Source organism: Accipiter gentilis, chromosome 15 (assembly GCF_929443795.1).
Source record: "Accipiter gentilis chromosome 15, bAccGen1.1, whole genome shotgun sequence".
NCBI lineage: Eukaryota > Metazoa > Chordata > Aves > Accipitriformes > Accipitridae > Astur > Astur gentilis.
The window spans coordinates 25,814,897-25,841,502 of NC_064894.1; the positions used below are offsets into that span (position 1 = coordinate 25,814,897).

The 26,606-nt window shown below is 39.8% G+C and overlaps 1 protein-coding gene across 2 annotated transcripts in view; it reads right to left on the bottom strand.

Moving 5' to 3' along the window:
- Window positions 1-8,542: 8,542 nt before the first annotated feature.
- Window positions 8,543-26,606, bottom strand: part of FIG4 (FIG4 phosphoinositide 5-phosphatase) — a 73,001-nt gene continuing 54,937 nt past the window's right edge. The window contains exons 22-23 of one of the 2 annotated variants that reach the window (XM_049818253.1): window positions 22,759-22,848; window positions 8,543-10,923 (exon numbers count right to left, since the gene is read on the bottom strand). In XM_049818253.1, coding sequence (XP_049674210.1) covers window positions 10,746-10,923; window positions 22,759-22,848 — 268 coding nt within the window. In that variant the 3' untranslated portion in view covers window positions 8,543-10,745. The remainder of the gene's footprint in view (window positions 10,924-22,758; window positions 22,849-26,606) is intronic. The other variant, XM_049818254.1, reaches the window with a different exon arrangement.

The window sequence follows — 26,606 nt, forward strand, 5'->3', positions numbered from 1 at the left end:
TCCTGCTGCGATGGAAACACGAGCCAACCCAAGCTGGCCCTTCTCCGTTGCCTGTGCCCGCGCGTTGACTTACAGCCGCGCAGAGACCCAGCGATGCTCAGTCTGAAACACATTCATGCCGTCGAGAACAGGGGTGGGATCCGGGAACATTTTCCATCTTCTGCAGGAGCGGACAAGAGGTCCCACCTGCGTGTGCATGGGGGTGAAGAGCTGTCGGAGGTTTCGGGTGGCAGTAGGAGAGAGCTGAGGCAACTGCGAGAGACAAGGCTTTGATGAAGTTCAAGTGGGAAAAGAGACATTTGACGTTTCTGTCTCCTCAGGCTTTTTCTGAACAGCCTTTTCCCTTACAAGGACGTGATGAAGTGTCCCTAGAAGGGTATTTCGGGACCGCACCCTCAGCGCTCGGACCGTGCTGCAATTTCAGTCAGCCACAACCTGTCGAGAGCACGGAAGGGGTGTTAACTGCCTTTGTGAGCTGCAGCTTCTATTTCTACAGGCACAGCTAATAGCCAAATCACTGAGCCTCCGCTGAGGAAAAGAAAAAATGAAACAGAAGGAAAATATTAGGGGATATAAACAGAGACATTTAGTTCCAAGTCAGCCCAAATCTGCAGTCCAGAAACAACAATGAAGAAGCAAACTAATGCCTGGAGGAAGAATTAGCAAGAAACACATCCTTGACTAAACTTCCCAGCTTCACATCTGTGACTACAGAGCTGGAAAGGCGAAGGGCAGTTTTGTGATTGCTCGGAGTAGGAATCATGGCGCTGTGCTCAGACCCATGATACTCGAGGTGTGCAGAAGGATTTATAAAATCAGCAATGGCAAAGATATGTAAAAGGAAAGCAGGCAAAAAAGACACCTCTAAGTTAGAAGTTGTAAGAAAAAAACCGTAAAGGGCCCATCTAGGAAACAACTAAACGAACGCGGTATTTGTGCTACCTCAGTGTGCTCTGCAGCTAGTATTTAATAAATGGGAGCATGGAGGAGATGACTGGCGGTTCTTACAACAGACCAACAGATTCAGTATCTGTCGGACACATACAGGATTGAACATCCGAAGGCAAGATACATGAGGTAGATAAGGGGTCAGGCAGTATTTATATGACAAATAAGTGAAGTTTCCCAGTTGTGACCAATTACTTCTGACCAAAAAAGCAGGCAGCCTCATCTTCAGGCTGTGGACACTTCCCTGTGCTTCAGGCAGAGCGAAGCTCCCCCAGGTGAGCGTGCTGCACCGCAAACCGACGCTACCCAACACCAGCCTTTGAAGGAAAAGCATCTGGTGAGTGGGAAATGGATGGGCCTGCGGACTCTCTCATGGTATAAATGTTACTGGAAAAGCCATTCCACGACACAACGTTCATCAGAGATCCAAGCCGAGGCAGCAGACGGAGAACGTGCTGGCAGCAGGCAGGGGAGGAGCAGAGCTAAGCCTTGGGTCTCAGGAGAGTTGGTCCCTGGACAAGGTTCCTGACGGGTGGAGAGGTGACCACGACCCACCAGCGATGGAGACACAGACAAGTCCTGTTTTGGTCAAAGCCACTGATGATTGACAAGCTCTGCTCACCCTGAGCAGCCTATTCTGTGCCCCGGCTGGTGATAGATCTGAAGTGCCATCTCCTCCTGGCAACATGAAGTGGCATATGCCCTTATTTTAGAGAAGCATTGTACCAGAGGCGTACCTACCTGTGTCTGAAGTGGTTCAGACAGAGGTTAAAGCCATAAAATCATTTTGTAAGGGACCCGCTGTCAACTATAATGTCATAGCTCTGGTTGCTTACCTCACAGCTCTGCCAGTTTTTATAAAGGCTACCAAAGGACTCATCTAAATTTAGTTTTTTAAATGCCGGTGTCTTGGCTAAGCCAGTTGCGTAGGATCCTCCCAGGTGGCACAACAGGGAGAAATAAGCACGGGCAGAGGGGTAACTCACCCTGCCCTAGGACAGGCGAGCTGACTCACCTCTGGAAGCCCTCCTCTCTCTGTACAGCCCGGCTTTGATGCTGCTGCCGTCAGGAAAAACGGACTTCAATCAGGTGGTCCCACAGACCAACCTACACCTCCAGACAGCTGCTCGACCGGTTTCATGCAACATCCAGCGAGACATGCCTGCTAGGTCAAAACCTGGTCACCTTCGTAGCGTGCCCGGTACACAGCCCCTCTCCCATGACGTCCCTTAAGCGGAGAGCAGAGCAGACGAGCCCGAGGCATCGGTGGCAGCCCGTGCAGCACTGCGTGGTTACAACAGCATGGCCCCAGGCCATTGCACAGCACCAGCTGGAGTCACTTGTTAATGAGACCACCGGTACACCGAGAGTGACAAGTGTGACCTTTGGAAATTCAAATTAGGCTTGGCACATGGATCTTCCAAATGAGGGCTGTGACTGCCGTCAGGGTTCACGTGGGTAGGGGTACATCTCTGCTGCAGGCTTGCTGCTCGTTTTACACGTGCTGTGACCCAGCCGCCTCCCCGCCACGGCAGCACACCCTTCGCTCCACGTGTGTCCGTGCGTGTCGGACCCACGCTCAAGCGCTCAGCTGGGGCTCTGCCCCGCGGCGTGCTCCGGCTTCGTAACGTCACCCTACCCGCTCGCCTGAGAACGGGAAGGCGAACGACGTGCCTGTGCCCAGGCTCACGCACGGCTCTTCTGCAGGTCCCAGCAACTAAGTTCCAGCCTCCCCACCAACCTGCTCTTCCCTGTACATCAGCAGGGTTGTTCAAATACACCTCACTCGGGTCCAGCCCTCTATCTTCACCCAGACAACTCTAGCTCTTCCCTTATTTGCCTTTTTCCTTTTCCCCTTGCCTCACTGAGGTGCGTGCTGGCTCTTGCTCACCACTGCTATTAAGGCCACTGTAAGGGACTGTGATTTACGGGGAAAGAAAGGAGAGCAAAAGGAAAAATACCTAGGCCATTCTATGGAAAGGTTATGCGAGTTTGGGGGAAAAACAATTCTCTACCAGATGACACGCATCTAACTCCTCCTTAAAACCCTGCCCCTGTTAGGAGAGGTTTCACCGAATTGTCCTTCTGTTGCTGTGGAGGAGGTAAAAAAAAAAAAAACCCCTCTCAAAACAGAGTGCAGAGCCGTAAGCCCAGCAACAGGTGTCCGAGCCTGGACTTGTGAGCATCGGAGTCTATTATGCAACACTTTGATCAGAGAAAAACCTGGGAAGAACATGGCACACAACTTGGATTGTTGTTATGGGATTTCTGGGCCGTGGAGAAAGTCTGCATGCAGTGAGATGGGTTTAAGCCTGACTGAGAGTCGAAATCTTACCCTTTGCCTTAGTTTCTCCTTTTCCTTTCCCTTCCTCCTTACATGATCCACACCGTATTTCCAGGGAAGTATGTGGAAAATTAAACAAACTAAGAAAAATTAAACTGACTTATTGATGGCGACTCTGAATACTTCAGTAATAAAACAAGCAAGACAAAGTATTAGAAATACAGACCAGACAAAAAAATGTGCATTTACTGCTCTCTCAGCACCTTTGTCATGCTCTTAGAATAACACTGAGTTAGGTTTTCACCACAGCTGAATTATTGTGTTGGGCTGTCTGAATCAGAAATCCCAGGAAAAGCGGAAAGGGCCTTTGTGGAACTTCAGGTACCATCCGTTTGTAGGCTGGTGACAAAAAGCAGCAGGTCTGCTGTTAGAAACCTGCACCTCCGTGTCCAGCATCCTGACAGTGCCCATCTAGGCTTTCTCCCATTCTGGGCTGCTGATGCTTGAGTTTTTCAGTTGCTGTTTGGGTTTTTTTAATTATGCAGAGAAAACTGCAAGATGGCCAAATCTTCACTAGATGCTTCAACAACTGCTCAGTCAGTAAACGGTAACTTACTGGGATAGCTGGGATTCAGCAGTATTAGATGATGATCACAGTATCTGCCGGGGTGGGTCGGTGTTATATACCCGTAGTCCAACCAACTGCTATACACCTGCCAATGGGACTGTACCCTTCAAACTCTGCAGTCGCACGACTTTCTGTAGGCCCCATCGAGGGTTTCAATGCAATTTAGGAACTCTCTTCTCTCCGAGTTAACTATTATTGAGGCAGAAAATCCCCAGATGAAATACGCAGCAGTGATGCATACATACCAATTTTGAATGTAACAAGCAAACAAAACCCCCAAAGGGAAATCAGCATTGCAGGTTTAGCAAAAAGCATCATTTGACCTTCATATCGACAGTTTCCACTAATCATAGGAAAAACTACAGTCTTACCCACCCCACAAGTCTCCGTTAGCAGAGTAACACCACTTGCACGTGCCAGTGTGGCTGGCCCCAAGCCCGCAGAGCCCGAGTTAGGCAGCTTGCAGGCAGCAGTTACAGCCACAGGCTGGACTCAGTTTGGCCTCCATCGGTTGCATGTTTGGGGAGAGGATGATGCTTGGGGCGGGCATCTCACAATGCTTCACGAAAGGTCTTTTGCTCCTGCAGAAGGTGGGGAGGTGCTGCCGGCGGTCCCCTCTCGGCAGGGCAGGGCAGTCCCATCGTTCTGAGCCAGGCAGGTCAACGGTGAGGGATGCTGCAGCAAAAGATGGGACTGGTAGCTGCTGAGTTCAAGTGCATCTCGTCTTCTTGGCTAGCTCAAGAACAGGAGAGGACAAGTCATCTCCAGCACAATGCCTTCCTCAGTGCAGCAATACAACCCCCAAAGGCAGGAAGGCTCGTAACAGGCTGCTGGACAGATACGTCAGCCCAGGCTGGACGGGGCAGAAGTATGAAAATGCCTCACCTGAACATCCTGGCAGGACAAAACTGCTTCTGAAGAAGGCTACAAAAATAATAGACTTTTTACCAACCTGTCCCATAGATCAACTCCGACAGCAATACAACACCCTTGCCAAGTGCAGCAAACAACGTCAAACAAGGATGGCAAACGTGCCCAAGGACACACAGGGGCTGGGACAGAGGTAACCGCTGTAGCACAGCCCTGCATGTAAGGTGTGCGTTTAGAATGCTGTTTTCACCAGTAAAGTTTACGGTAAGTATTTACCAGGCTAATTGTCTCATAGGTTTGTCAGCAATCATAAGAAACAGGATAAATACCACGCAAGTCTGCAGTAATGGCTTCTCCCATCATTTGCAGGAAGTTTGGGTTTTCACTTAGAGAGTACAGTAGTGCTTACACAATAAAAATGACAACAGAAAGGTGAAGGACAAGGTAAATACAGCATTCATAAGAATGATAAAATTAAGAAATGTCTTTCTATATTTTTTAATTTATTTTACATTTTTATTTCTCTTCCCAAGTCCAAAGGATCTTCCAGCAAAAGCCCAGCTCTGAATGATTTAGGATTTGGGATATAAAGAAGCTGTCTGTTTGGAGAATACTTGGACTTCAGTGGGATTTTGAGCACCAGCACTTCTGCAAAACCAGGTTAAGACACAATGTTATTGATAACTCTTATCTGGATGCTTGAATTTTGAAGGAAACATTTGCAGTAGACGTAAGATAGTGCCACCTCTGTGAACCAGACACGGCATGAGCTCCTAACAGTGTCGCCTGTCACCTTAATGACGAGCGCTAGTGCTGGAGGGTCTGCGCCGGTGATGACTGGATTCCACTTTGCACGGGAAGGTCTGTGTCACAGAAAAAATGGCTCCTGATGCAGTGTTAAAGTAATGTGTTGCTTACCTTAAGAATAATAAATAACACAGCTTGTAAGCTGCTTTTTCTTGTATCTTAAGAGACATTTTAGCCCTATTTGGTCAAGATATCGGAGATATGATAACGCAAGTTTTAAGGAATGGATGCAGATAAATATTTTCTGAAAGCACTCAGATGAAAGTTGTCAGTGGCTGATTTTAAGCATGTGAAGCTGCTTTCCAGTCTGAGCTTTTCCTCACACAAGTCAACATGTACCACCCATCCTCCCAAAGCCAACAAAATGCATTCTGAGTACATCCCAGGATTAAGAGAGTAGGTATAATTGGGCAATAACATCATCGGCATTTGTTATTTTCCTTCTTTGAGAAACAACGGAATCCTCCCTCTTAACCAGCACAGCCAGAAGGGCCACCGTGTTTTGCCTATGTGCAGGGTCCCCCCCATGTTCCCCAGGCAGGGGCTGTTCTCGGGGCTCAGGAAGGCTCAGCCCTGCAGGAGCAGAGCCTGCACTCGAGCTTAACCCTGCAGCACAGCTAATGCCGGTTTTAGCACAGGTAACGGCTGCAGGAGACGGCGATGCGAGTCCCAGCCCTCCGCATGTCTGACCCCAATGTTAGTGTTGAGGAAGAGGCCCTGGGAGGGAGTAGAGGCATCGGAACTGATGCGACCCAAGCCAGGCTTATCGCTGCAAAATCTCTCACTGGACACGCCCGTGAACTTTGACATGTGCCGACACTAGCTTATTCAAACGGGCTGGATCCACTTGCTTGGGAGTATGAGCAAAAAAAGTATGCCTCCCTCCTCCTTGGATGACTTCACGCAGTAGGATGCAGAGTGCTGCTATAGCAGGACTAGAGGCAATCAGAGGGGACCACTTTAAATGCTCTCTTACTTCCTTAATCAGAGCAGTGCTTGACTTTCTCCAGAGAAAAAGATTTTAAGTGATGTCTACAATTTGTTCAAGCACTAACATCCTGTACCCGAGCAGAAAGCACTTCTCAAGAATACGTTACCAAGACACAGAGAACCCCAGAGAGACGATACACACGTCTGTCGCCACCACAGGAGGTAGGAAATCAGGCAGGGCAGATGATGGCACAGCCTGCATTTAAAAAGGAGGGATATGGGTTGCTGAAGAAAGCATTAAGGTGTTTCAAGAAAAGGATAAAATTTACAGAGTTTTCCTTCAAGGAGCGAAAGCTCCAAAAGGATATTGATAGAGTGGGCAAACCGCAACTTGTGGCAAAGTTCTGGGTAAGAGAAAGAATTCTGAACTACAGGTGGTGAAGAAGAAAGTGGAAGGGAAATCAAACTAAAAAAAAAAAAAATCCCCCAAAAATCCCCAGAAGAAGGGAAATAGGATAACAAAAGATAACCCTTACAAAAAAAAAAAAAGAGCACCTGAGCTGTAAGGGAATACAAAATAACAGTGCTCTCTCAAGGCCTAGGGGTTTTGAGAGGATTTGTGGCTTGCAGTGTGCACACTATCTTGTACATGCTGCACACGAAAAATGGGAAGACCACCACAAATACATACTCTGCGGCTATTGTCATGCCCAAAAACCACATCGGGCTTTAGTGCCAACAGCACAGCTACACCTAGAATGGGAAAATGCAAATGGGCCATCAAAGATGGTTCATTACATGCTGCTTGCCTGTCCTATCATTATTACAGTATCTCTTTATTCTTCACAGATGAATATGTTCAAAAGAATGAAATTTAAATGTTACATTCAAACCTTGGGTGAGATTTGGCAAAAAAGCATGTATTGCTCCTCCAGAAATATGCAGTAATGCTAAACATTGTTTTTCGTGCCTTTTCTTGGTACTCTTTTAGTTGATTCTAGTAGACAGGTTAGCAGCTGACAGATTACCTGGAACAGTTTTCCTTGTAGCATATAGATTTAAGAACTCCAGTAGGGAACTGCTCATTATCAATATTTGCAAGGGTTGCAATTTCAATGTATGATTTCTTTCATTAATATTTTGTAACGTATTGCACTACTTCCGTATTACTTTTAAATCACCACCAGAAGTGACAACTTTAATTAGATTTTCTAAATATGCAGGAGACAGAGGGAGGCATTTGGGAGCCAAGCACATAATTATATCTTTTCCACATCAGGCTCCAGGTGATCAATCTGATTCAATCCATGCCAGCAAACGGAACAAGACTTTACACATAACTCAACACTCGTGCAACTACTGAAGTATGGCATACGCACTGTTTTATCCTCAGTGAACTGTACTTGGATGTGTAATTATTCAGGGAGTACTGATAGGGTGAAACTCCTGTGGAGAACGAAATGATCTCCCGAGTGAAGCTGATATTTCCCCTTACTGTAAAACATGAGCATTTGACAGGTTACATGCTACGGAGTTTATACAAGTGAAGGCTGGCCCAAGTCTGTGAAAGCCAGCAGAACCCTCCTGGGATCCTGTGCAAAAATCTCAAAAACTCAACACCAAAACGAAGAGCTACCACAAATGCCATCCCAGAACTACATACAGCTCTTTCACCTTCTCCCCTCTTGTAGCTGCAGCTGTATGCACATCACAAGGATCCTATTTCAGGGCCACAGCTGAGTGTCTCTGGAAAGGAATGAGAGAACAAAAAGTCAGCGGGCATTGCAAGCGGAAGCAAAACTCACGAGGAGGGGAAACTACCAATGAAAGCGTTGGGGAATAACTGCTCCTAAGGGCACAAGTATCAATCTGACGAGGGTCATAGAACAGAGCTTAGGCTGTTGGGCTGGCTTCAAAGAACCACTGGCTCAGAAATGACAGTCTTAATCTGATGTTTGTGCTTCCCAGTTCCACGAGAAAAGAACCCAGTCATTATTCTCCAGGTGTACGTTTTGGTATTGCATTTCAATGTAACCAATGACACCCAAGCATCTTATCATATAAGTAATGCACATGGCTTAAACCCCTATAAGCAGCTACGAGAAACAAGCAGCAGTTATACATACCGAAGGATTCAAGGGGATGCCACAACAGGACTGTCATGGCACCCATTTAGAGAGACACTGAAAAGCTTGGCATTATAGTACAGATAACGGACTGAGATGTCACTCATCTCCCAGAACTGCAAAAACAAACCCCTTTAATCCTCTTTTCCCAAGGAGTGTTTGAATTGCTGCAGGATGAACCTATTTTCTCTTAGAGCTGTAAAATTACTAAATTCCTATATTTTGCAACAACATTAGGTGTTGAAAAAGGAAGCATCGTCTTTTGCCTTATCTGTGGTTAAGTGGTATGATTTCAAGGGCAACTTTTATGAATTACCAGTATCTATGAACAACAAAAGGATAAGGATTGTGATAGTCTAGAAAACATTCTTTGCAATAGTTTAAGTGCAGTGAGAAAAGCATGCATTTGCCTCATTAGGATAAGGACTCCAGCTCTACATATTTCCAAAGCAAGCATTTATTCCTTCAAATTATTTTTCATACTGGACAAAAGAATTCAGTACAGGTTTTTTTCCAGAGGAAAAAAAAAAGTTGACAGTTGCAGTGAAGTATTATCTAAAATGACATTTCATTCTTGTGTCTCCTAATACATCTATTTCTCTCAAAACAATATTAATCAATTAACAAAACAAAATGGACACCAAAATGTTTTAGTAGCTTGAGGTACCATGTTCTCTCACTGACTGCATACAAGTCACTCCCTGAAACACACAAACTTTTATCACAAGAAACTTCTATCTTTTCCCTTTACCCAGGGCGTCTTTTCTTACACTGAATTACTGACGAAAGTGCAACTTACTTCATAAAATATTCAGACATATTCAGAATGTCTGCAGCATGCAGCCAAGAATCTGCAGTAGCTGCCTGCAAGCGATTTACTACAAACAAACATGTTCTCTACATCTAGTACATGCAGTTGGCTGACATCCCTAAAACAGTTATTCCAGAAAATTCTGAAATATGGTCTGTACAACCTTGCAGAATAACATGGTTTGCCAAGGATGCTGCTGATACTGTCAGTATTCTTCAAGGCAAAGGGCTAGAAAGCAATGTTGGGAATTTTAGCTTGTAACTGCAAATAATAGGCTTTCCCTCCCCCTTTTCTTCTTCTTCTAATCGCAAATCCAAATTAAACAACTTATTTCAGATACCTGCTGCCTCTCCACTTCTTGCCCAGCACTGGGCAGAATGTTCAGTCTTGCCTAACCTAGCTGCTGCTTCCTTTTGCATGACCAGCCCAGCTGATCCAGACTCTACACGTCACTTACCGATACTGATTTCTTGGGAGGCTGTAGGCTTGAACCTGAAAGCATCTCACAGGAGCACAAATACAGGGATGGAAAAAGTATGCTGCAAAAAGTAGGCCTATCATACAGGAAAAATGACAAGATGGTTTTGTGCCCTGTAAGAGTCTAAACCCATTAAAGCGGAGAGCGTTCCTTCATTTGCAGACACAGTCAATGATTCACCTCAGCTTCTTACTAGAAGCCCATGATAATTAGTCACAAGCCATTCTCACCCTGCATGTGGCACAGATTCTGTAGCTACTAGCACCAGTGAGGTTAGTTTTGACACAAATTAAGGTTACAAAATTTGTTAGTCTTGATGCGAATTTTGATTTTGACATAAGCCACATTTTTCACTTTTGCTTATGAAAGTAGCAAACTACAAGCAGTCATTTTAGCACTCAGTTTTCTAAAAATCTCAAGAAATATCAGAAAACATTTTGCTGTAAAAAAAGATTGTTTGCTGTTGTGGAACAAAGAAGAAAAAAACTATTGTCTTCCAATTCTTATCTATGAATCACTTCAGCTTTACTAGCAAACATTAAAATGTAAGAAATTAATACAAAAACCTAAAGATGCAATATTTTCTTTGCTATAAATTGCTACATACTCTTCAGTGACTGTAGGTGCTCTGATTATTCACTTAGTCTCTTAAGATACACTTTCTCTTTCAGCTGAAGAACAGATATTAAATCACTTTTTTCCTGTAAAGCACAATACTGTAAATGGATAATAGTAAAGAATAATAAATAGAAATGGTAGATAATAAATTTATTACTGCAAAATAACAAAACTAGATTTCCTTTCTAAAATTACTTTTATGACCTATCAGTACAGTAGACTTGGCAGGAGAATCCAGCTTGTATTTACATGTATCTGTTTCGAATGTACTCTCTGTACATGAGGAAGTCCTCTTTTCCCAGGGGCTGCATGTTTCCTCTTCCAGCCTGAATGTGCGCATGAAAAATCTCTATTGATTTCCTATCAGCTCTTGGAGGCTGCACTTCGTAAATATTGTCTTGAGAAAAGGAGGAGATGGGTATTCTGGAAAAAAAAAAAATCAAACACAAACGTGCAGAATATTTGGAACTTTAGGTAAAAATTTTCCACAGAAGAGTATTTCTTTTCTTTGAAATATATGAGAGTCAATGAAAGGGCAACTTCCCACTAGATAATTCATTTACCTAGATTTTTATCACTACTGCAGACCTGATAAGACCCAGCTTTCCAAGTAGGGTAATTAGGTAAGTTGTCACTAATCACATTACAGAATACTTTCTCACTTCCCTCTGCTCTGTCCTCATTTCTTCACCCTTCCTCAGGTCTGCTACGGTCAGTAAGTACCCAAGCTGAAACAGATCTGTGCCATGCATTATAGCAGATAATAGAAAAACTTTATAGAGCTATCCATTAGCAATCCAGCAGCAGTTATAACAAGCAAGTGATTATACTCTGAACCAACATATAGAAAGGATTTATCAGATAAGAAATTTCCATCTAATTATCAGGAAACAGACAACTTACTAGTAGCAACAGCACTCTCTACATTGGGACTGCTGATATTTTATGAAATTATTGTTTAAAATAGCTTCATGTAATAAATACTATCTTTGAATCCTAATATTTAAACCTACTCATGAGAAATACATGATGTTTGAAAGTTTACAAGAACCTGAGTTTGTCAGACCTTTTCTAAGCACTACTGTCAATCAGACTCACTCATAAGGTAGAAGCTAGTCTTTTAACCGTAACTCTTGAAAATTGCATAGCCAGCAGGTCAAGGAAAGTCATTGTTTCCTTCTATTCAGGGCCTGAGAAACCCTATCTGCAGCACTGTGCCCACTTCTGGGCTCTCCAGTACAAGGCAGACAATGAAATACTTGTACGAGTCCAGCAAAGGTCACCAAGATGATTAGAGAGCTGGAGCACATGGCATACGAATAGAGACTGCAAGCGCTGGATTTGTCCAGCCCGGAGAAGAGAAGCTAAAGGGGACCTTATTGCTATCTGCAACTACCTAACGGAAGGGTGTCTGTGTGGAGCCAGACTCTTCTGGGAGTGTGTGATAAAAAGACAAATTTCAAAAAGGGAATGCAAATTGCAACATGGGATATTCTGATTAGATACAAGGGAATTTTCCACTGTGAGGGTTGTCAATCACTGTTGTTGCTCAGAGAGGCTGTGGAACCATCCACCCTAAGGATATTCAACAGTCAAGTGTATGTAGCCCTGAGCAACCTCATCAAATCTGGTCCTCCTCTGAGCAGGGGACTGGATCACACGACTTCCAGGGTCCCTTCCAGTTTTTAATATTCTATGGTTCTAAGCCAAACTCTTCACTAGCAATGTGTTCTCCACAAACAACTGCACGATAGCAACAAAACTATTTATACTCAATACATAATAAATGAATAAACACTAAAAGTATCTTTGTAGTAAGCAATTTTTTTTTGAAACACTTCAGCTACTGTGAAAGCTGCATTAATACACCATGTACATTTCCCAGCAATGTTTTAGTAACTTATAAAATACTCCTAGTGTTGAACAGTACAGATGTTTTACCTGTGTGATAGCAGATCAGTTTCGATTCCACAACAGAACATTCAATGACTAATACGTTGCCATCTGAAGGTAACCTAGGCATAACTTTTCCTTCTGTCAATACTATCTGATTTAGAGGAAATCAAAGTTTGAAATTAACTTCAAGGAAAAAACCTGACCAAACTATCATTACCTAGAACAGTGGATGCAATGCACCTAAAAATGCTAAACAGGAGAAAAAAAAATTTTCTCAGTTATGAAAAAACCAACATACATGTTTTAGAGTTCTCTAAATCATCAGTTTAATACATTTTTAGCCCATATTTCACCTGGAGAAGCTGATTTAGTTTCTAGACAGCTATTAAAATACTGCTGCTGCTTTATAAATACTCTATATAATAAACAAAGCTTCCCAGGTATTCAGTAGAACACAAAGATTTCAATTCTGAAAGACTCACCTTTCCTACCACCACATATACTGAACACTTTTCTACGTCAGATCATTACCTAGAGGTTGACCCAAAATGTCACGGGGCCCAGTAGCCTGTCTCATGGAGTAACTAGCAGCAATGTTTGAGGACAGATTATTAAAACCGAACAGGTACTGAACAATCCTTTCTCCAGTATATCCTCCCAGATTTCAGCAACCAGGATTTAGAATCTACCTGAAGCAAAATTTGAAACTGGACTACTCTTTCATGAAAACTGATTTCCATAGGTCTTCACTAGTTTTTCTAATATCTCTGAGACTTACAGAACCCTGTGGGAATAAGTTCCATTACTTAATTGTGTCTGATGTGACACTCCTTTCATTTGTTATCATAGGCCTTGGTTTCTTGTAATTCTTACATTGGGAGAAACGGTGAACAGTCATTCTCTGTTTGCCTCCTCTACATCACTATCAGACAACCAAGTGTATTTCATCTCTCCTCGTACACGAGTTATTTTCTGATCAACCTCATCACCTTGCCATTAATGCAGAGTTCCAAGGTCTACTCCATTCTCTTTGATAATGCAGTAAGGACCACATTTGCGTTTAATACCTGAGATTTTTTTTCACTAGCTTTTCATTTGTCGTCTGAAGACAAATTTTCTAAATACTTTCCATAATAGCATAATGGAATAGTAGACAGTGCCAGGGGCTGAAAGAGTCAGAATGCTATTGTTAAACATTGTATTAGCGTATGCACATATTTTTGGGCTCAAAACTTCTCAGGTAAGAAATTACAGCAGCAACTTACTGTCAAAGCTCACTATTTCCAAAAGCAAACATTGACCACCCAAATGCAATGAAGATTCAGATATTTGCATCGTTGCCATACTCCACAAAAGCCACAGTCATGACTCGCTATCTGGGTGCTCTTTACATCCTGCTGATGTCAAGAGACAGGAAGTTATTTTAATGTGAATAATCTCCGCTTTTAAAGGGAAAAAACAGGGGAGAACTGGAACACTTGAACAATGGCAGAGCTCTTCTATAAACGAAATGCAGTAATAATCTTCTAGTTGCATTATAAGCACAAACTAATGTTTGACACTGTTTCTAAACCATGATCTCTATTAAAACTGTGAAAAAACTTACTCCCCTTTTAGCCTTTTACTTTATTAAAATATGTTGGATTTTGGATGTTTCATCACGTGATGGTTCGTTAGTCTTATAAAATGACCGCAATGTGTCATGCAGTATAGTATGCCTAATATTCCACTACAAGTGGAATACGGTATATATAAAATAAAAAAGGTTTCCATATTAAAATAATATTTTTCAATTTAATATTTACATTTGTATTTTTTCATTTTACACAGCAATACATTCAAGTTGATTATGCTTACACTGCAATGATAGAATTACTTATATAGGTATATACTATTGAATTTGAGACAATAAAATCATTGGTCACCCACTTTGGTTGCATACTTAAAACCAAGTTACATTTTACCAGGATGTAGACAGAATTTGCTAGGTTATGTCATAGAAACATTTGGCTATTCCAGAATTGGAGAAAAAAGCAAAGCTAAAGAGTTTGCAAGAAGTGAAGCCTTACTGCATAGAATATATTTTTATTTTTCCTTATTTTTAGACTGTATTACAATTCCTGTTTAGGCTTCTTAGTCTTAGCATTCTGTGGCTTTTATATTTATGCTTTGCTTAAACAACACAAAACTCATTTCAAAAGCATTGAAGCTCTTCTGAAGAGTCCAACCTCTGCTGTTATGCTCTCACTAAATCAGTATTTTATTTTACTTTTTGTTGGTAAACTGTATGAATAATACTATTGAAATCTATCATACTTAACCTTTTCTTTCTATTTTTTTCCCAACAGAGTGATAGTTTCTTCTCATTATCACTTCTTCTAGTTTATTACAAAACATTAAGGTGGGTGTTTTCAGAACTGTTACCAAACATTAGTCTATCTAACTTCCTATCTAGATGCTTTAAAAGTAGATTGCTTTTCAAAGCACCCATAGCTTCTGCAGATACTTATTTATCTAGTTTAAAGCATTCGAGCTGAGACTAGCAATGGTATTTGACACTAGCACACTGTACTAAATTACCACTGTCACTAACACCAAAAGACGTCACTTACTCAAATGTACTTAGCCTGTCTAGTCCACTAGCAAATGAACAATTAACTAAAAGAACAAAACAAAGCCATAACACTAATTTGATGCCTTCTCTATTTCTTGATTTGTTTCTAAGACATGACATTTCTGAAGCACTAATAAATCAAAAGTAATTTCCTTAGGCACGATGGAAGCTGAACAGCAAAGTGTATTTCATTTTGAGTATTTAGCAACTAAATCTCAATTTTCCACCTACTTGCTTCACCATGATAAAAATATATTGAAAGAACCACATGTTCATGCATGCCAGTTTTGATTAATAACCCTGTATTAAGCTGTAACTATTTGTAGAGTGCTTGTATTATCCAGTCATTTAATTAAAGTCATTTCTCTAACACTATTCATGTAAAAATCTAATCTACTTAATAAGTTTAATATCTCACAATAGAGTCATGAAAGAGAGCACACTATTTATGACTTGGCTATCAGATCTCCCTAGAGACCTGTACCTCTATGGCCTCCCAAAGAAAATTACATAGATAGTAACATAAACACCATATCATTAAGGACAGCAGCCTTCACATGCAAAGCGCAATTATTTTCACCCCACTTGTGAGCAGGCTTCATGGCGTTATGGTTTCACCAAGAGTAGCATCATCTCTACAGTAGAAGAAGACACAGCTAAAATCTTCAGTTACAATGAGGATGTTCCATACTTCGAAGGAAAAGTGCACGGTGATGTGCTTAGCGCTCAGAAATACAGCAGTCACCAGAAAGCCACTGCATTTGTTTCAACATCGATTAGTTCTCCTCAAGTCTCTGAAGGCTATCTAAAGGAGACAAAATGTACTCTGTTGCCTTGTTTGAATCCTAAGCAAATATATCTGACCTACAAAACTCTGGCAAATCTAGAGTTTGTTTGGGTCCCCTCCCCAAATGGTATCCTTTAAATTGCTTGCTGTGCTCTTGAAAAAGCCTTCAACAGAATTTTCCTTCCTTAGGCACCAACACCTCCGTATAACAAAGTTTCAGTCGCGTTCTCTGTGAGCGGAGAAGACTGAAAAACAGGAAACCTTCTCTGTCCAATAGTACTGCAACTTGTGCCTTACCAAACCAACCAGCAGCAAAACCTGGGCTGCATCCAGGTCCCACAACAATCACCTGAAACTCCAACTGCATGTACAATTTCAAAGGTTAGAGAAAGAAGAGACTCTTTACACAGATACACATCTAAATGAACATTCTACAATCCGAACTAGAAGCAGCTTCTCTACAGACAGAAGGAATATGAGAGAAGGTCAGAACATCTGATACAGAAAGGTGATCTCTGAAGAAAGATAAGTCTTTTAAGTAGGGATGATTTATGCTGACCACAAACTAATTCAAAATTTAAAGATTGAACAGACAAAGGAACCTAGGGGTAGTACAGAACAAAACAAAACACGTATCAAAAGAACTCACAAAAAAAAAAAAAAGAGGAGGAATATTGTGATTCTTTTTGGAAAGAAAAAGCTTAGATTTACTTTTTCAGATAGGATTACTTGAGGAAGACAGGTCTCAAACTGATGAATAGAAATTTATCAATTCACAGACAAGACAGGGACAGACTGAAGAAGGGTCCTGAGAATTCTCATTTAAAAGTCTAAAAGTAGGTGGGCTAAGGTGGCATATAGTTTAGTACTTTCTGGTTTTTGCTAGAGACTTAATACTACAAAATTCCAAATTCAACAAAACCATAATAGACAATGTAGAAATAACTAGATTTACTCTCATATTTCACAGGATTTTGTTACAGTTACATTTTTAGCAGATATGATTTCAATGCTGCTGACATGAGGATCACAATGAGACTTCATAGCCAAAAGTGAGAAACACCAGCCCACTAACCCCAAAATAAAATTAAAACCCCCAAGCTTCAAGACAAAGAACTTCTGAAGCATTTTAACAGTGAACACTGTACTAAAAGATACAATAGTTCTTCATTTAAAATTTGCAAAGAGGCAAATTTAATAACAGAACCTATTTTGACACATTAAAAAAAAAGACTCTAAGACCAGTTACAAAACTCAAAATGTTTTTTTTCTAGTCTTGTAAGGCTACTGCATTATCTTTTTAACATGACATACAGAAATGCTAAACCAGGCCGACAGCAGACACAGAAAAACTAAATTTTTATGTGTGGTGCAGTAACAAGGCCCCCGTCAAGTCAGAATTGTACTGAACTATTGCTTTATAGCTCAAAGTATTTTTTCAGGTTAAAAAAAAAAGCCCTTGGGTTTTGAAAAATGATGGCTAAATTTCATCATAATTCATGTATCATTCTGAAGGTATGCATGCCACTATCACAGCCTTTTTTTTTTTACATCAATGGATGACATGAAATTTGGCATGTAGATTTTTTATTCAGGATTCAGTGTAGAGAGGGAGGAAATATAGAAGACCCAGAGATCAAGTGTACTTCAGGTACTAAAAACATATTTATTATTTTTTTTAGTTTGAAACAGACATCTATAAATGAAAATTATGATCTAAATCAGTATGAGGCAGATAAATGCTAACAGTTTTATTGTTAAAATAATATTCAGTATCTCATTTGACAACTTTACCAAAAATGCTAGGCACATGAGCTTTTTCATCTGAAAAGCTCGGAGCTCAATATTGACAGAACAGATGAATGGGAAAAAGCTAGTTCTTCCTGTATACATGGGGATCTGAATCAGAAGGAGTTAAAACCATTTTCCCCAGATCCCTGGAAGAAGCTCATGCTCTGCTCCCTGATCTGGCATAAGGGTGTTATACAAGAAGACTGAGCCAATCTAACAAATTGCCACCAGCCACATAAGAAAGCTCTGCTGCGTTAGACCCAGTGGCTCTGTCTCGTCTGTGCTGGCCCTAGTGATATCTGGGATCTTCACTGGTTTAAAGAATCACATTAATCTACCAGGATACTATTTGCTTTTTTTGCTGAATTAGTTTGCTGCAGACTGATGAGCCGAACTGACTTATGGAGCACTGTAATAAGTAGCAGAGCTTGCACAAGTAACTGAAAAAGTACATGATAAGGAAGGAGGGAAAGAGCAGGACACCCCCCTTTTGGTGGCAATGAGCTGTTAGAATCGGCTCAGCTATTTCGTTAACTTCTCCCATCAAATCTAGTCATGCTGTGACTTAAATCATAATCCCAAACCATTTCACCTGCCAAACTTCAGCAGAGCATTTCATAAACCATCACAACATGCACTTACTTATTTCCTTCAGTCCCCAGCCAGCTCTCTTCAGGAGAGTCCTACAACTCTGATCATACATACTATTGCTTTGCCCCAGACCCTTCCCAGTAGTATTCTTTTTGAGATGTGTGACTAAAAATGAACAGAGCATTCAAGCCCAAAATGACAAAATGATTCCTTTTATGTGGTGCTCATTCCTGATACTCTTTTGTCTTTTCTAGCTAACATGAAGTACCAAGTACTTTCAGGGAAAGTGCCCACAGTGACTTTAAAACCACTTGCCCAGAATACAAAATGAACATACTCTCAGTGACAGGCAGCTTAGTCAAGCCATTTTGTAAGAGACTAGCACACAGACAGCACTAAAGCCATTCAGAATCCCCATGAAGGGGCCATCTTTCACCTTCAGACAGAAGACAAGATCCGGGTAGTTTATAAACAGCCTGACCAGTAAATCTCAAGGAGAACTCACAGAGGCAATAAATGCTGGAGAATCACAGAAGTGCTTTGTTTAAAATACTGAGAGTCAGAAAGAGCAAAGATTCAAATTAAGTGAGGAAGACTAATCCTTAAAGCTATTTTTAGAATACCAGAACAATGGATATACGTGAGTCAGAAAGAGAAGTTAAAGTTACTGGAACACATCTGTGTTGGATCAGTTAACCCAAAGTGGCTAATTATCCTCATCTCTGGTCTGAATCAAGAGCTAATAGTGAGCTACATACTTTTTCTTTTATTTAGAGGTATACAGAGGTTTAGATCATATATGCTTCTTAGTATACAGCTGTAAAGAATATGAGATCAGGACATCTCAAAGTAAAATGAATCCAAATAATCACCAAACAGGACAGAATTTCACCCATCATAGAAGCAAAGAGTTTTTAGTTAAGGAGAGAAGGTAGATGACTCCCAATTTAACAGATATTTACATCTCCAAGGAGTTGAAGCCATGCTTATTTTAATTAAGAGGCATAGGTATCCTGTTTCCAAGAAAAGGAAGAAATAAAATGAGTTGTAGGTAAAAATACAGTGTCTATTCAGATCCTCTGGGAGATTTCAAAGGGGAGACTAAGGATAAAAAATTTGCTGATGACTACATGCTGCTCTGACAAAGGGTTGTCTAGCAAGAAGGTGCTTTACTGAACTGCAGAATTTTTTTTATTTTTTTTTTTATTTAAAAAAGAACGAAACCTGGACTGCCACCTTATCAGAAGACAGCAGCTAGGTAAGAGACCTTTGTGATTTAAGCTTAGTGTAAACAGATGAAAATATAAACAATTTCTTGACCTATAATTGCCATGAATATTCATAACAGTTCTCTTTTTTGTGAATAAACACTTTTATTGAATTTTGTCTCAATTTCTGATGTGAAGCAACATACTGGGGTGCATATTTGAAGCAGAGAGCATGCAAAAAAAAAAGCACTGTACTGTGAAACTATCAACACACTTGAGAATCCAAGATAACTTGTAATTTCCAAAGTCGCTTGTTGACTAATTATGAACGCCTTTTGATTCAATGTTGCTACAGCAGTGTCAAGAAACTATTTAGATATTTTGCATGGGTTTAATGTAAAAAATAAATATACTTCACACTCTAAACATCCTTTATTAATTTACTTCTGCCTTTCAATATAAGGAACCCCCCAAGAACTCCTAGATGTGAATACACAGAAAGAGAAAAGTTCAATACCAACCTTTTCTTTAGTACAGTTACAAAGCAATGATAATGCCAGGTTTACAAATATAGAGCTATTTTTAATCTAATCCTCCAAGAAATAGACCTTATACTAACAAAGTCATATGGAAGTACTGAATGAAGAAGAGAATTGCTCTAAACTGAAGCAACAGCTTTCAAAAGTAACTAGGGTTCTAAGACACTTCATTAAAATTAGAAAATGTACTGCTCTTTTTACTTTTATATTATAAAGTGGTATTATGTATTAAAAATACTCCAGTAGAGCATTTAATTAACAAAAATTGAAAATATAGAGTGTTCCATTGTCCACTGAAATTTGCTTGATTACTTTTATCTTGGTGAAAAAATAATGCATATAATGTGCATATACACAGAAACAACAGTAAAAAAGCTCATATACTACTTGTACATAGTTAGCTGGTAACTTGTAGATAGTTGCTACTCAGTTTGAGTTCTTTGATCAATACTTGGATGACAAGCAGAACCTAGGTAGTCTTGATTTAAAAAAAAAAATTACACATTTAACATCAAGGGAACTTTTGAAAACAAGGACTATATGATATATCTTTAAAGGCAGCGTATGTTTTTAAAATATTTAAGGAGAACATAGCCTTGGACCATGCTGCAGATATCACTCACTGAAGTGTTCTCCTGCTTGAGCATCATCAGTACCCCACAAAACCAAACAGGAGAGTAGATACCTATGGATGAATTAAAGTTGGTGCACAAGCATTGTTGCTATACTGCATAGGCCACAGCAGGCACCGGCACAGCACTCTTCTCCAGAAGTGCTGCAGTGAATCAAAACACTCAATTCCCTGTTCGGGAGGGAATCAAATTTCTCATGCTCCTAGATGCAAGAAGTGCATTTGGGAAGCGACTGAGAGGATATTTTTCTACAGTATTATTTATACCGCACCACAATGAGTACTATGGAACCAGGAACAGGTGCACTGTGTCAGCCAACAGTAATTACATTACAGTACTCAAAGTCTCCCTTTGCATACATGAGAATAGATTGTGCTAAAAGTAGTCCAGCTCTGTTTAGCTCTAAAATTCTACCCTTTTTTCCTTCATGGAATTTCTATGAACAAAACCAGGAACTTCAATATCCTTCCACATTCTCCACCCCTCTTCAGTATTATATCACTGCATCACTGTAGTCCCTATTCAAGTACCCATTTTTTGTTCCTAATCTATACTTAGTTTCTAAATTTAAGCCAGAAGCTTCTCTTCAGTATTTCTCCAATGCATATTCAAGTACATAAATATCACTAAATGACATTGTAAAAATGAGAAATATTTCTTTTTGTATTCGTTTTATGTGTTTGATAAAAATGGCCACAAAGTTTAAGGTTGTGAGGTGTGGGGGCTTTGGTTTGTTTTTTTTTAATGATCAAAAAAAGGATCTAAGAAAAAGATTTTCTTGAAAAGTGTGGAAATGACAGCAACTAACCTAAGCCTAAATTATATCTCACTGCTGATGAGAAACCAAAGCTTTAGATTGAATACTTCATTTTACTAGGAAAAGGACTGGGATTTAATTGCATTTGTATCTAGAAGGAACAACTGGAGAATCAAATTTGCTGTATTTTTTTTCAATTTAAAATGCACCTAACATCAAATTAATACAAGTTAGCATAATTTTTCAATTTCTTCAAGTACTCCTTGAGAAACAAGGAAATATACAGTCCAACAAGTGCAAGATGTGCCTCAGCTGCTATTACTGAAAACACTCTCTCTCGACCTAATCTTGAGTATAGTATGTTTATGCTATTTTATCTCTAAAAAGTTAGTATTCTCCAAGGAAATTCCTGATTCAGAGCAGCAATTCAAACTCAGCAAGAGAAAGCTTCCTTGTTTCAGAATTGAGCAACATGCCTTTGAAGAATGGCTACATTTACGACTTTTCTTGAAGGAACAATCTGTCACTGTCCAAACAGTATTTAAGCATTTTTAAAAAGCTGCAGAACAAAAGCAGAAAAAAATTTTTAAGCTGTATAAAGATATACTTTCAGAAAAAAAAAATTATCAACTATAAGATACCCTGCTTCCTCTCAGATCGGAACAGACAAGAGCATTTGGTAGAACTGGCAGAGAAAGATGATCTACATGACTTCAAGAGGAGGAGTGACAGGAGGCACAGATTTGTGTGCTCTATGACTTTTACACTTCCACTATTTGGAAACACATGGAAATTACACTTGGGAAAGGAGAAAAATTAACATCTGCCTACTGGAGTACTCTCTCCAGCACCTGGCCACTCACCAGAAAAATAAAAATATAAAAATATCCCATTTGACCCCTGAAGACTCCTCAAATGTCCACCAAAACAAACACAGGGCACTCATAGCCTTCTTGGAAGAAATAATTTCAGATAACTGCACACTAAAGACCGAGTTGCAACTTTGAATGTTTTTTTAACAATGAATAAGCAGGTCTGCCAATCCCTTCGAACTATCTCTTTCAAAAGCTATCACAGCAAGAAGAAATTGCCTTTTAAACTCAGTAGCTTCAGCACTTTGTGTTGTGATAACTCATGACTGCTAAGAATTTTGAATATAAAAATCTTGGCACTACAAAAAATTACAAAAAACCCCAAAACCACCACCAAAAAAAAACCCCAACCAAAAAACACACGACAAAACACAATGCACTTTTTTTTTAAATTACAAGGGAGAAGTAGGAACCTAATTCTTCATGCTATGCATTGAAACCCCCTATGCAGTGAAAGGAACAGCAATATGACTCTCAAACAATTTAACATCAAATTTACCTGATGGCTTTCAGGTCTAATGATAAAAGCAAAAAGAAATAGGCTAAAGGGAAAAAGAAAAAGAGTACTTACAAATTTATAACCCTATCCAAGTGGTGTTTTGAGCAAAATTGCTGGCTGCTCTTGTCTTGTTTATGCTGACTCTGTCCCAGCTGAACAAACCTGGGAAAAGCAGTAGACAGGAGAATAAGTCAAAGAAAGTAAAAGAACAATCCCCCCAAATTCAGCAAATGAAAGAAAATGACACCAAAAAATGAGTCTAAGTCATGTTACATCAGTTACTGATCATGAACTACCTCTCTGGTAAACAAGAGAGATTTTTAAAACTTTGCAGGGGGTGCATATGAGAACTCAGCAGCTTATTTTAGCTTGAAAATGATCTGCCTACTAATTGGTGTCACCTAGGTCATGGAATAGAAACTTTCTCTACCCTATGAAATAGGCAGCCTGCTACAGTCAACTTCCTGTCTTTTTCAAAGCAATCAGTCAGATGGATAGCCTATGGGAAAAGTCAACAGAAGAAATAGGAAGTATCTGAAGTTTTAGATTTAAGTCAGTCCTCAGCCAAATTCAACCTAGTTTATTCAGCTGAAACATTGTCAGTCCAGCACACTTATTTCCAAGCACCTGTTGGGCTGCTGAAAGACATTAAGATGCAAAATACTGTTACAGCTTTTTTCTTTGCAATGAATTGGAGCAAAATTGAAAAAAAAAAAAAATTAGTTAATCCTAATCTTATTCACTCAGACTAAGAGGAAACGTCAGAGGGTTTCAAGGATATGTAGTTATCTCACACTTGAACTCAATTTGTTCACTCTCCAACACATCTGTGCTACTGAAAACAGAAGTAAATGTTAGTTGTGATGTTTTTAATTTTCTGACACAGTGGCTTTTCTTTAATAGTTAAAAACACTTAGCTTAAAAATAGACTTGTTGGTCTATTTCAGAAATCTTTACTGCATTTTAACAGAGGACAATTAACAGTGCAAAAGCAATTGCATGGAAGTATGTACAGAAGATAAAGGAGCAATACATTCCCTAAACCAACTTATTGTGATTTTTCTTTCTGCTCCATTCAGATTCTATACTGTAGAAACAAAAGCCTCAGAAACATGAGACATGACTTTGGCTGTTGAAAGTATAAGTACTTACATTTCTAAATAAGAGAATTTTTAATTAAGTGGAAATAAAGACAATTAACATCCTCTAGTGCAGGAGCTTGCTATTGAAACAAGCTTAAAAAAACAAATATAAGCAAAATAAAGGTGCAAATATTTTTATTAATTGCTTCGAATGACCCAATATTCGGAAACAAACAAGGCCTAAATTAACACAAGCAAGTTATCAGACATCAGTAAGATGCACAGTTCCTCCGCAATATACATCCTCAAATTGAGGGACCCCCTGTCCCTTCCAACCTCAACCAATCTGTGGTTCTGTGATCTCTATTTTGATGAGAATTAACACAAATGATGTCAGCCATCAGTGAAAATGGGCTGGACAGACTCAAATTACTTTTAATTTGCATATATACTTAATATAGAACAGTTGACGTAAAGTAACTTAAACTGAGTACTTTAAATCTGTGAATCCCTGATGCTAATGAAGAAAAAATACATAACATGTCCAATGATGTCAAGTAGAGTCAGGATCTTGCATCTCAATTTCCCTTATTACAAAAAATAGAAAAAGACTTGAAGTGAGAACTATAATCATACTGTGAAATAAATTGCTGCTATTCTCAAACGATGTACGTTGTAATAAAGGATGTCAGTAAAATCTATACTTTCCACATATATCAGCACATCAGACTATAAATAGCACTGTACCTTGTTAGCTAAGAGGTAAGGAATTTGTAATTGTTCTGTTTTTAAAACTTGCATTGCTTGAGGGAAATGAAATCAATGCAAGCTTTTTTTGTCTTGAAAAGATATGAATAGGGAGCTTCGAAGCCCCCCTGGAGTTTACAGTACTACTGTAACAATAGGCTGAATGTTAGTCCAGCCTGAAAAGTGATAAAATGGGAAGTAGCTGCAATTCTGGATGTTATCACAGAGCTGTTCATCTGCACAAAGTGAGTCGTAGTAGACATCAGCTTGCACTGGGCCATTTGCAGAGCAACAGTAACTACCCAGTATACCAAAGGGTAACTGTCAAATTGGCATCCATTTTCTAGTGATTAAAATAAAGAACCAAAGTTAGAGGCATAGGTGAAGTTAAAAATTTCAGAGATACTGAGAAACATCCTCCTCAACCCTATACAAGTGTACCATCTTCAAATTACTCCATGTATAGGAAATAGGTAGAAATGGGAATTTTCAAAGAACTGAAGTGTGCAAGAGAAGTAGCTACCCCTAAGGAAAAATTAACAGAAAAAGACTTTTAAGTAAAAATAATGTTTTGAGGGCATTAATGAACTAAGTCAGGATTAATCATCACATATCACCAAATGAGAAGATATAGTGAATTAAAACTTCTCTCACAAATTGAAAAGGTTTCAAATATAACAACGTAATCACTGCTATTACACATTAGAAAATAAAAACAAACGCACACAAGCCCATTTCAATGTATGCCTCACAAGTACTCACTTCAATATACACACAGTGTTTTTCTGAGACAACAGGTAGTTTTCTTACAACCCTTTTCTCAAACTCCATTAATTCTACATTCTAAGCAGGTGTTTGAAACAGTGGTTTATTAAGCAAATGTAATTGACTTGCACTCCTGGTGTCTTGCATAAGCAATCACTCTCTTGGCAGCTGCATAAGCCTTTAGAAACTAAGAGGGTCTTCAATTTGGATCTAAATTTCTCCAACTGATCTCCAGTACTGAATTCCCATGATTCTGACTAGTTTTCAAGGAAAAATATTGCAGTTGAAGAAAGAATCTCTTCCACCAGGGAACTGAATAAGTAACTTTTAGGTTCAGTTCTAGTTCATTTATAACTGAAATTATTCTAGTTCAGTTTTGGTCTGAGTTAAAAAAATTTCAAAAGGTTCAAATTAATTTCCAATTTAAGAAAAAAGGAAGACGTGAACCAGTTCCTTTTTGGCTTCAGTGTTATTCTGTGATATTGAGGAGAGAATCTGAGAACAATAGCGTAAGTACATATTTTTTAACAATGGCAACACCTAGCCAGCACTCTATATGGGGTTATGGCAATTCAGAAACAGCATTCCTGATTGAATGGGAGTCACTGCCTTTTGTTGGGGAAGCACACCATTAATTTGCTGATTGCTCTTGGGGAGCTGACAGTTCATGGCTCCTACAGGAGTGGTGACAACTGTTTTGTAGAGGATAAAAGTCCAAGTTACCCTTGAATAAAAGCCGAAGTTCTCAAGTAGTTGGAGCTGGAAGGTGATACCTTGGTGCCTTCTCACCAACTCTCACCTCCAACTGCTCACAGTAAGGCAGCAGCTCGCAGTTCCTGAGGAGAGCCTGCAGGTGCTGTGCAGCACGCTGCCTCACATTGTAGCAGTTTTCCTCAAAGTGCAGGAACTGAGTGGGAACTTGCTGGACCACCCAAGGAGCTGTATTTTGTCTTGCACTTTGCTGTTTCTTACTCATTTCCTGTACGTATGTTTTGAATTCACAAACCCATTTATTAAGAACAAGTGGCAGTATGATGCTGTTCAAAACGCAGTGTGTGAGAGCACATTATTATACACACTATGCTTGGTGCTGTGCATATACATACACACATGTAAACCCTCACACCACGTTTATTTGCATATTGTTATTTCAATAACTCCAATAATGGCAAGGGCCAAACTGACTTCTCCCTCTCCTGAAACTTACAGTGCTCAAAGTCACTTAGTTTTCCATGCTTCTACAGTGTGAGTTATTCTGGCCGCTTTTCTCAACTCTTCTCCTCATAGTCTATACCAGATTTAGTAATGGTATTAAGGTCTCCCTGT